At 37.4% G+C, this 12,642-nt stretch overlaps 1 protein-coding gene across 2 annotated transcripts in view; it reads right to left on the reverse strand.

The window, feature by feature from the left end:
• The window catches only part of RNF217 (ring finger protein 217), a 127,932-nt gene that overhangs the window by 16,624 nt on the left and 98,666 nt on the right, over positions 1–12,642 (reverse strand). For both annotated transcript variants that reach the window (XM_044386301.3, XM_026504737.4), the window contains one exon: positions 305–506. In XM_044386301.3, the coding sequence (XP_044242236.1) occupies positions 305–506 (202 nt within the window). The remainder of the gene's footprint in view (positions 1–304; positions 507–12,642) is intronic.

A 12,642-nucleotide genomic window follows, 5' to 3' on the forward strand; every position in this document is an offset into this window, starting at 1 on the left:
CCTCTCATCAAGTGGCTTACAATAAGACTTCATTAAAAGATTAATTTACATTTCTGCAGTATAATTAATACTTTGTTTTCCAAACAAAACCTGTTTACTCATGTAAGTTGTGTCCTGTTAACAAAGTTAAATTCCCATTTTTCTAAACTCAAAGGTAGAGAAAATATCTTCCTCCTGTTTTGGGGTAAAGTCCCCACAGGTATACCTGACAGATGCTCAGAATTATCTTGGCTATTACATTTAAGTTCTCTTATCATTGTTTATTTCCCAGAAAGCATTCCTATAAATCACGTCCGGTACTCACCACAGACCGACCCTCGCACTAATCTCCTTAGATGAGGTCTCTCTGGGAGGTAGCGATATTTGCAGCCAAATATACTGAGGTTTGATGTGTGGTCTCCAAAGAAACGGAGCTGGCGGTATCTCTCCCCACATCGATAACAAAAATTAGTGTTACATTGTGAGCAGGTCATATGGTCACATCCTTCAGTTCTCTGGATGTGGATCTGTATCAGGGACAGAGGAAAAGGCAAGGAAAAGTTATTACAATTTTTTAAAAGTGAAATCTGGCAAGTGTTATCGAACAAACAAGTTTCACCAAAACAAAAGCCTTACTTAGCATTCTTGAGGCTGTCAGTTTACTTATAATCACACTGTCCAAGGCTGTGCTTGTATCAAATAGTTAACATGCGCAAATCTCAATAACATTTCAGGTACTCAAGCTGTTGAGAAAACTCTAGACATACACCTAACTCAATGGTCAGGAGGCAATTTAAAATGCTTGCGAAAGTATATTTTGTTTATGCTATGATCAGCAAGAATGAGGTGATGTGAGGAATAAGAGATGAAGAATATTCCTTAAAAGAAAGGATTATGTAAAACTCTGCGTGCATAAATAGAAAGGCACAGAACTCTTTCTTTTCTTTTCTTTTCTTTTTAAAGATTTTATTTTTAAGTAAATTGTACACCCAGCATGGGGCTCAAACTCACAACCCTGAGATCAAGAGTCACATGCTCTATGGACTGAACCAGCCAGTCACCCGGAGCAGGAGTCTTCCTTTGAGGAAGGAAATGATAGCAGCTGTAAGTGTATTCACAATACCATTTCAGTTTCCAACTCTAATGTCATTTGCAAGTATGTTTCCAGGACTGTTTATACAACATCAGCTGTTAAACTCAGCCTCTTCCTCTATTGTTTCAGTCAAGTTACATGTAAATACAGCTTCGCCCATAAAGTAACAAGGATTGCACTCATAGTCTACCAGGTACCCAGCATGAGGGTCACTGTCTCAAGCACTGAGGCCGTGTTCCAATAAAGATACTATTCCTTGAGATATAATTGGATACTTGGCTCAGAATCCTTATGGACACTGTATATAAATTGGAGCCATCTTTCATTCAAGTATATGCACCCTTTGTTAGGTGAATAACCATGAAAGAGAACTTAACATTACTTCATAAAAAAAGACAAAGATTTGGTTACACTGTCTACCCCTTATGTGGTTAAAACAGGATCACCAGAAATAATCTTCCCATTTCACTACAGAGTAGGCACTGGCTACATTCAAGTTACACCCCACTCATTCTTGTTTATTTATATATTTATATATTAGTTCTTTGCTTAGAAAATTTATTTACTATGTCCCCAGTACCCTTCTGACTATTTTAAGTTTCTACCCCTGACTTTGTTTTGGGATGAGCGTGTCAGTGAGTGTTTTAATGTAATTGGGAACTTCACAATTAACATGTGAGTCAAACCTTTTCAGTGAAGCTGGGGCTGCAGTTCACAACTTTATCCAGTTTTTGTTTTTTTTTTTTTAAGATTTTATTTATTTATTTGACAGAGAGAGAGAGACAGCCAGCGAGAGAGGGAACACCAGCAGGGGGAGTGGGAGAGGAAGAAGCAGGCTTCCAGTGGAGCAGGGAGCCTGATGCAGGGCTCGATACGGGGCTCGATCCCAGAGCCCTGGGATCACGCCCTGAGCTGAAGGCAGATGCCTAATGACTGAGCCACCCAGGTGCCCTACAACTTTACCCAGTTTTTTAAAAGTAAATTCTACACCCAGCATGGGGCCTAAACTCATGCCCCTGAGATCAAGAGTTACATGCTCTACCACCTGAGCCAGCCAGACGCCTCAACCTTGCACATTTCATTTGAAATCCTACTCTCCTTCCCTTGATACCCAACTACTTCCCTGAACCTCTGCAGCAGTACAGTTATAGATTTATATTTTTCAGAAACTTCTCAACCATTATGGAAATGAGATAAAATCATCCAGGAGAAAGAGAAGATATTTAATGTGAAAAGAAAAATTTAGAAGTTGGGAGGTAAAGAAAGTTATCCATTACAATATATAACCTTATTTCATAGTTTTTGAAAACAAAAATTATGAAATTTCCAACTCCAAATCATATGCAAGTTTTAGTAATTCAATAACCAAAATTTTGAACTTCAATTTAAAAGAACAATATGCATTTTTAGAAGGATTTCTGAGGGTGCTTTTAAAATAACAATACATAGTAATCATAGTAATGGTGAAAGTTTCATTTGATAATACACATATTTGTCAATCTATCCTCTATCCATCCATCCACCTACCTACCTACCATCCATCTATCCATCTACATATCTACCCACCATCCATCTATCCATCTACCTATCTACCTACCTACCATCCGTCCATCCATCCATCCATCCATCCATCCACCCATCCATCTACTTACTTACCTACCTACCATTAATCCATCTACCTACTTACCTACCTACCATCATTCCATCCACCTACTTACCTATCTACCTACTGCAGAGTGTCTAGCCGACAATGACAAGTTTGAAGAAGTAATAACTAAATGAAGGGCAGCACATTGTAGGCAGCACAATGACTGGCACATAGTCTGCACTTACTAAATGACAACTGAATGAACTGAGAAAGAAAAGTGTACTAAGTGGTTGGCAGGACATTCGGTAATGAAAATCATTAGGCTGATTATAGATTAAATGTCCATTCCCTGCCAGTGATTAATTCTTGGCAGGTAAGCCTTAGCTCATAAGGAGGTTGAAAAAATCTGGGCTTTGGCTTCACGAAGCCCTGTGTTTGAATTCTGGCTCCACAAGCTGTATAAAAAGAGGTTACTTCTTGCTTCAATTTAGATAATATTACTCACATGAGTATAAAAATTTTGATAATATATATACGGTGCCTAACCCATTGTTTGGCACATACTGAGTCAGATCAATATAATATTGATTCTATCTATTCCTTTCCCTTTACCCACCTAAAATGTGAGAAATCAAATGCCTGATCAATGTAACCGCACACCCTCTGATTGCTGGGTGGTCCCCGTCCTTATGTTTTCATAATTCTTAGGTTGATGCTAAACTAGAGAGTACCTTCCTGGATAGGCAAGGACTAGTTTATTGTCAGGTGCATATGGGCATCTCTGGTCCAAGGTTACTAACAAATCCTCATTGGTCAATAGAAGCAAAACCTCCTTTTCCTGCTGTTGGCCGCTTCATCTTTTTAAATTTTATTATTTTTTTTTCTTTTACCTGACAGTCCAGTAAGAGTGAATCCATATTTCATGGGACCTGAAGATTATCTAATTTGAGGGGTCCTCTTAAAAGAGAAGAATTTAAATTACAAATACGGTTGACCCTTGAAGAACATGAGGGTTAGGGGCACTGTCGCCCCTACAGTAAAAAATCTGCCTATAACTTTTGACTCCCCCCAAATTTACTAATAGCCTACTGTTGACCCAAAGCTTTACTGATAGCATAGTTGATTAACACATATTTTGTATATTTTATGTATTATATGCTGTATTCTTACAATAAAGTAAGCTACAGAAAAGAAAATGTTATTAAGAAAAATCATAAGGAAAGGAAAATTTAGTTATGGTGAATCTGCACAATTCAAACCTATGGTGTTCAAGAGCCAACTGCACAAATTAGATACAAGGCCAAAGAAGGGACTTGTACAGGTGAGGTCTCTAAGGCTTAAGCTCTTTAGTTCCCTGATAATTTCTCCCCTAGTCCAGAACTTCCTCTCTGATGTGCCTGCTTCTGTGAACAATTCAGAAGAACGATTCCTGTGACCACAACCATTTCAAATTCATGGCATTTGGGAATAATAGAGGCCGAAGGTTCTGGTGGGCCCTTGAACTACTTCTGATCCTTCTTTAAACTCCTGAGCACTAGGAGAAACCGTGTTCAAAGACAACTGCTGAGCGCCTAAAATAAAGGTTACTTCATTGTCTAGTCAACTTTTGACTATATATTGTATTTGATCTTTATTTTTTAATTTTTTTGGTTTATCTTTTTTTCCCCTCTATTTGATCTTTAAATGGAAAAAAGAACACTTAACACATTTCCTGGTCACATAGCATAGTGCTGTATGTGACTTATAAAGGGAAAAGGACTAATACTTGTTTAGAGCCCATTATGTGCCAAGCATTGTACATAGATTAGCACCTTTAAGCCTCATAACCGCACCATGAGACTGGCATTCTAATTCATAACCTGATCTTGGAAAAGTAATTTGCTTGAGTGAATGGAGAAAGGATTTTGATTCATGTCTGTTTCTTTGTTAGCTAAGCAGCCTCTTATTATCAACTTAAAGATAAAAACAGGGGGTCAATAGTATCCTTTGCTAACTGACAGCACAACCTTTGCGCTAGTCAAACAAACGTGTGTGCTCTTACACACAAGCCATATCGTGAGTCTTTCTGCTTGTTTTAGCTGCTCTCTGGGCCAATTTACATTCTTCCTGTAACACAATATCAAAACTTTTTCTGACAGGAGACGTACTAAAAAGTTAAGCTTGTCACTGATGTTCACTAGGCTCAAAATTTCACATATAACTGTCACTGCCATTTTATATCTGCTTGTAACATTGCTTCATTGGGTTCTAAAATCTTTATGTGGCATATTTATTATTTCATTTAAATAGTAAAGACTGTAATTTCTAGTGTCCTGGAATAGTCTTTCTTTCTTTCTCTCTCTCTCTCTCCCTCTCTCTTTTTAAAGATTATATTGTTAAGTAATCTCTACACCCAACATTGGGCTTGACCTCACAACCCCAAGATCAAGAGTCACACATTCTACTGACTGAGCCAGCCAGGCACCCCTTTCTTTATTGCTAAAATAATATCTGAACAGAACAGGCAACTAAAATATTGTTAGTCAAATAATCTTTCTGCACAGGGAGTGATAAAATTCTAAACTCTATAGTAACCTTGTACATTGCAGGATTATATGGTCCTAAAGATTAATTTGAATATCTTACACAAGACAGGCAATGATTTAATTATGAAAAAGTGGTTCATAATTTACCAACCTTCAAGTACACAGTGCTTCCTTTAATACTATTGTAACTATCTCTTGATTATATATATTTTACAATTTGATAATTACAGAGAAATGAACTGACACAATGCAAATTAATGTTCAATAAGAGACATTACTTTTCACATGTGCTGAGCAAGTTGTAATTTTGAACTCCTAACACTCAGGGCATAATAAATTTCATGTGCTAAATGAATGCCCTAACTATATCATTAAAGGTCATGCTTTGACAACACCATCTTTGTTTTTAGAACATAAAGCCGGAAACATGCTTTAAATTATATTTATATAAAGTACATTTTATTTCTCAATGAAGCTGTTTTTACTCGGTATTACAGCTTCAAAACATTCATCATTTTATCTCTGCTACAAAACAAATTAACTTTGCATCAAGATTCTGGTTTTACTTAAGAGAAGGAGACAAAGTATGACAGACAAGAAATTCTTCAATCTATTAGATCAAACTGACTACTCATAAACCACAGCTGTCATTTGATTTGTTATTACTCACAGGGTTTCTTCTCTCCAGCTATAATAAGTAAGAGTGGCTGATACTTAAAAGTTGAATATTTAAACATTAAATGTTGCTAAACCTCTCTAGACTTAATAAGTCATGAGATGAAATGCTCAAAATATACCAGATACTTCTTTAAAAAGAGCTTGAGGGGTGCCTGGGTGGCTCCGTCAGTCAAGCATCTGTCTTCGGCTCAGGTCGTGACCTCAAGATCCTGGAATTGAGCCCAGCATAGGTGGGCTCCCTGCTCAGCCAGGAGTCTGCTTCTCCCTCTCCCTCTGCCCCTCCCCGAGCCAGCCCTACCCCCACTCATGCTCTTGCTCTCAAATAAATAATCTTAAAAAAAAATAAAAAGAGTTTGATATTAAGTCCACTTTAGAGTTGTTCAGAAATGACAACACGGATCTTTTTGGAGTCTATGACATTCTTCATAGGGCATATTAACACCTGTAGTAAAATATTAATTATACAAACATACATATATATATTTAGTATCTGCTGTCCCCAAGTTGTTTGTATTTTGTTTAGTAAAATGCCCACAAAGTATCTAAAAAATAGAAGTAGAATACTGCCATTAATTTTCATACAGATTCTACTTACTCATAAGGTGGAAGAATAACAATAAATGAACTGCTAAATATCTAACCTATTTCATAATTAAATCAGTACACATCCCCAGGCACCTGGGTGGCTTAGTCTGCTGAGTATCTGACCCTTGGTTTCGGCTCAGGTCATGATCTCATGGGTCCTGGGGTGGAGCCCCGCATTGGGCTCTGTGCTCAGCGGGGAGTCCACGTGGGGGTTCTCTCCTTCGGTCCCTCCCCCCACTCATGCACACAAATTCTCTCTCTAAAATAAAAGAGATCTTAAAAAAATTCAGTACACATCTGCCTATAAGTATTTATCTCTACTTTCACCAAGAAATGAAGGCTTTTTTATTCCTTAAGCAGGAAATGATGACTAAATTAACTATTACCTATTATTGTCACCAACAAATAATTTACTCTATTTATGTTTAAAAGTATTTTTATATATATGTGTTTGCCTTACTGGCTTTTGATATCTGGAAGAATTAATTAGAAGCAACAATCATAAGGAAAGTTAAAAAACAATCCCATAAGTAATGCTTGGTTCATTACTTAGCTCACTGTACCAATTCTCCATAAAATAGGAAATTTAAAAAAATAAAATAAAATAGGAAATTTAAAAAAGCAAACATATATACATAGCCTTCAAAGATCTGATAAAAATATTATGAACCTCGAGTTCTTATCCAACTATAAAATAAATAATAGATGAGGGCAGAAATGAAAGATTTCCAGAGATGCTAAGACTCCTCTGTACCTTCTCTGGGACCACCACTTAAGGAAGCACTTTAGTAAGTGAATGAATGTGAAATTCAAGAAAAGGCCATTTAAGAACATACAAAAAATGCTATAAGAAATCTCAGAGAAAAAGCTGGAAAGCAATCAGTCCAGTTTAGAATAGGATGTCAGTTGGTTTCAAGAACATCTCCAAAAAACAACAATGGAATATATACCAAGCACTAAAATTCCTGAGGAGCTAAATATTAAATAACATGGTAATTAAAGTGGGCATTTCTACTCTCAATAGAGGAAAAGAAAAAACAATGAGAACTTTCAGGAAAAACAAAACAAAGGCACGTAAGTTCCAAATATGAGGTGTAACAAAATACGGCGCAATTGAGTAATTGACAGTGAGCAAGGACATAGAGGCATTTTTCCTAGAAGCTGTGAACTCACAGAAGACAATGTAATCTTAATTCCATAATTACATGTTCTTGATTGTGGAAACACCCAATTGGTTTTTAAATGTTAGAATCATCCTTTAGAAAAAACAGAGGTATTAAATATTATATTAGAATAGAATGTGAATGTTATTAAATTTAACAATTTTAAAACCAAGCTATAGCTTATAGAGAATGGGAAATAAGGAAGAAGTAGAAAGAACTATAGGAGGGCTATATCCACACATATCATCTAAAGTTGTTTGACTATTGAACAGATGTTTGAGTACATTATTTAAAGGTAAAAGATAATCAAAAGAAGAACTAAAGTAATAACTGCCAAAAATTGGAAGGAGAAGAAAGGAAGGGGATACATAGGTGAAATGAGTCCTCATTTCTCATATCAAACTAAAAGTGGTCACCTCTATGGTAGTAGACTACATTGCAAAAACAAGTAAGACGTTGACTGCAAAATTGTGTCTCCTGCTCTGTTAGCTTTTTGAAGCCAGTACTCTGATAACTTCAGTTGTCTCCCAATGCTCTGGTATTCTTTGTTATACAGATTTTCATATATAGTTCAAGTTAAATCTTATGACTGACTCTTGATGACAAAGTCTTTTTTTATTTTTAAGACTTAATTTGAGAGAGAGAGAGAGAGCACGAGTAGGGGGAGGGGCAGCAGGAGAAGGAGAAGCAGACTTCCTGCTAAGCGTGGAACCCAACTCTATGGGGCTCGATCCCAGGACCCTGAGATCATGACCTGAGCTGAAACCAAGAGTCTGCAGCCCAACTGACTGAGCTACCCAGGTGCACCAATAAACATCTTTTGAATTCTTATGGTATCTCTCAGTGGCATTTAACTGATCACTACTTCCTTCTGACCTTTGATATACTCTTCCTTCAATGCCACCTTTTTTCCAGGTTCTCTTTTCTCTCTCAGATTCCCATTTCTTCACTTATCCCTTAATTCTACCCACGACTCACCACTTTGCACATACTCTTTGGGGGGTCTTTTCCATATTCAAATGGTTCCAACTTCGCTCCCCTGGATCTCATTTCTTTGCTTACAGTGTGTACCTGGGTCGTGAGCTGTAGACTCATGTAACAACTGTTTGTGGGTCATATATAACTATATGCCTTACAGCCATTACAAAGTCAAATAAGCAAAACCAAACTCATCATCATTTCATGGCCCCCTATCCCAACAACAACAAAATAAAACTAGGTTGAGCTCCTTAGGTTATCTTAGTTTATGGTATCACCATCCAGTTAGACACCCAAACTAAATATTTGGTGGTTATTCTCTTCTTACATCTCACATCCACATATAATCATCAAGGTCAGACAGGTTTAGCCACAAGATATTTATCTAACCCTTCTCTTCTTCTCCAGCCTCTTGACCACTAGCTTAGCTCATACTGTCATCCCTTCCTTCTAGATGTCTACAACTACCCTCATAGAATCAATCGCAACCAACCTAAAATATAAATCGGACACCATCTCCCTGCCTACAACTTTTCAGTCTGGAGGCTAAAATCCAAGCTTCTTAACTTTGCATGCAAAACCCAGACTTCTGTTTGCTTCTACAGCCCCACCTTTCACCACTTCCTTCTGTGAACTTTACTCTCAGGGAACCACAAGGTGCTTGTGGCGTCTGCACAGAGTACACATTTCCTGGCTCTGTGCCCTTGTACTTTTCATTGTAATAATCTCACTCCTGGATACCTTTTTACCATGCCCAAGTCCATCCAATAATCCTCAACAACCTAGCTCTCCCTGGATTCTTCAAGATGAATGAATGAGCTATCCCTTTAACCATGAACCTTCTGATAATACTCTATGCAAAGCCCTACTGGAGTGCAACAGTGTTGGATCATTGTCAGTGTCATGGCTGTGTCTCCCCTTCTGTGAGTTTCATCAGAAAAAGGACCACGTTTTGCAGAGCACGTAATGGACTCTCACTAAAAGTCCTTATGAGGAGGGAAGAAAAATGGCATTTACTCACTCAACAATTTTCTATTTTGGTTGCAAAATATATCCACTATTTTATTATATTTTTAAAAAAATTTTATTTAAATTCAATTTAATTAACATATGGTATGTTATTAGTTTCAGAGATAGAATTTAGTGATTCATCAGTGCTCATCGCAATGAGTGCCCTCCTTAATGCCCATCACCCAATTACCCCATCCCCCCATCCATCTCCCCTCCAGCAACCTTCAGTTTGTTTCCTATAGTTACAAGGAGTCTCTTATGACTTGCCTCCCCCTCTGTTTTCATCTTTTCATATTTTTCCTTTCCTTCCCCTATGTTCAGCTGTTTTGTTTCTTAAATTCCAGAACACAAAAAAATATAAAAGGCATCCAAATTGGCAAAGAAGAAGTCAAACTTTCACTTTTCGCAGACAACATGATACTCTGTGTAGAAAACCCAAAAGACTCCACCAAAAACTGCTAGAACTGATACAGGAATTCAGCAAAGTCACAGGATATAAATCAATGCACAGAAGTTAGTTGCATTTTTATACACTAACAATGAGGCAGAAGATAAAAAAATCAAGGCATCTATCCCATTCACAAGTGCACCAAAAACTGTAAGATACCGGGAATAATCCAAACCGAAGAGTTAAAGGATCTGTATCCACTATTTTACACAGTGACAAGTAATATGGTGCGACGGAGAAAAAATAAAGCATTTAAAGGGGACAAATTACCTATTGAGATAGGGGAAGGTAGTTACTGAGAAGCTGAATTTTGCTGGAAGACATGAAGGGAGAGAACAGGCCATGCAGATAGCTGGGGAAAGAATATTTCAGAACAAAGGGTAGAACAAGTATGGAGACCCTGAGAGGGAAACATGCTTGATGCTTCTGAAGGAGAGCAAGGACGGCAATGTGGCCAGAGGAAGATGAATGAAGTAGAAGGTGAGGTCAGAGCAATAACGGGGTAGAAGTGTGTCCAGAATGTGACAAGTCGTATGGTCATTATAAGCTTTTGTGCTGTGTGAGATGGGAGCCATGAAGAAGATATTTTATTTTCTGAATGAGGCACGGTTTGAAAGCCTCTGCACGTGTATTTGTAGGGGTGTGTGAAATGCTAGAGAACTGCAGGATTACCTATGAGAGCCAACATTAATACTCCAAATTCTTTCTTCAGCAACCACAGGACCACATAGCTACAGTTCAGATATTCGAGTCTACAGACATAGTTTTTGAGCTAATTTAATGTGAATGGGAGCAAATTAATAATTTTCTCTGAATCAATACATTCTTGCCTATAGCGTCCTATTATAAGATTTAAGAGAATAAAATATTTGAAGGGAAATATCATGATAAGTAAATTCCCTTAATTTCAAATTCACAATAAATTATGAATGAGCATAACTCACTTTCCCCTGCCTGCTTTTTGGTCCAGTTACTCAACCTCACTGAAACAGTTTTTACATCTTGAAATGGTGGTAATTACCCCTTTGGAGATTTAAACCAGACAACAAATGTAACTTACATACTACTGAGCCTATCATTTTATTATTATTGTGTCATACCTTAAAGTTTTATCAAAAGGCATTTAATAATTAAGATCTGGATGGCACACTGAAATCTATCATCCTCGTATCATATCTAGGGAGGATTTGATGAAACAATGTACGTATAAAACTACAATGGAGATTGACATGTAGTAAATACCATTATTATTATTATTATTATAACTGTGCCGATACCAAGGCATTTTTATGAATAAAATACAGATGGCATATCAGAATTCAGCACATCCTGTTAATAGTCTGGTATTTTTTTTAAAAAAAGAGAAGTTACTGGGGGTGCCTGGGTGGCTCAGTTGGTTAAGCATCTGCCTTTGGCTCACGTCATGATCTCAGGGTCCTGGGATCAGCTCTGCATTGAGCTCCCTGCTCAGCAGGGAGCCTGTTTGTCCCTTTCCCTCTGCCCTTCTTCCCCCTAGTAACCCCCCCCAATGCTCATGCTCTCTCTCTCTCAAATAAATAAATAAAATCTTCACGCACACACACACAAAAAAAAGAAAAGTGACTGTCCTGTCACCTAGATAAAGGGAGTGTGTTAACCCTGGAATAAAATAAATGACTTATTTACCCATTAATCATAAATCACATTATATATTAGCCTATGAAAATGTATAATTTCCCAATTAATTATCTTTATTCAATGTCTTGTAAAGCATCCTAAACAGAGATGTGAGATTATTTACAAAAGAGGAAAATCAAGGTGGTCAGCTGCATGTAATCTAGTTTGTACCCACATTACACAAATGTTTATTTAAATATTTCTCTTCTCTGACATTAATTGAGAAGGTAATTTGGGGGAGGGATGTTTGAAGAATTCTCCTTCTATTTTCCAAGTTAATAAAAAGCTGACCGGGGCTCCTGGGTTGCTCAGTGGGTTAAGCGTCTGACTCTGGACTCTTGACTCTTAACTGTCTGTGTGCTTGGGCAAGCCCCCCCCCCCCCGCCCCTCCCCCCCCCAGGCTCTCTCTCTCCTTCTCAAATAAGTAAATAAATCTTAAAAAAAGCTGACCATTTTGAGAAATATTAACACTAATTTAGCTTTAGAAAGCCCAGTATGCTGAGCAACATTTAACTTTTAACCGAGGGAGGGAAAAAAATGTAACAGGCAAATCCTTAGAGGTTGTGTAGGCAAATAGAGATGGCTGAATGGCTCCAAAAAGCTATGACGTAATCGTCCTTCAGTTCGCTTGTCAGATATCCCTTAGTTTTAACCACAAACTATTCCAAACATTTTAAAAACTAAAGTTAATAATGTAACAGGTATACATGGATTCAGCATCCACATGTAATAATGTTAACATAGTATAATATTTGCTTCAGAAATATTTTTGAAGAGATAACACTTCCTTTACATATGCTGCTTTCTTTATACAATTGTTTAACTTCCTGCTTGCTTTAAACTGGCCTGCCACAAATTATTGGGTAAAAGGGTCTGAAGGTGTGTCTACCTCTCTTTTGAAAGTACATTTGTGGGGCTCAGTCTGTTAAGCATCTGCC

Source organism: Ursus arctos, unplaced genomic scaffold (genome assembly GCF_023065955.2).
Source record: "Ursus arctos isolate Adak ecotype North America unplaced genomic scaffold, UrsArc2.0 scaffold_13, whole genome shotgun sequence".
In the NCBI taxonomy this organism is placed as follows: Eukaryota; Metazoa; Chordata; class Mammalia; order Carnivora; family Ursidae; genus Ursus; species Ursus arctos.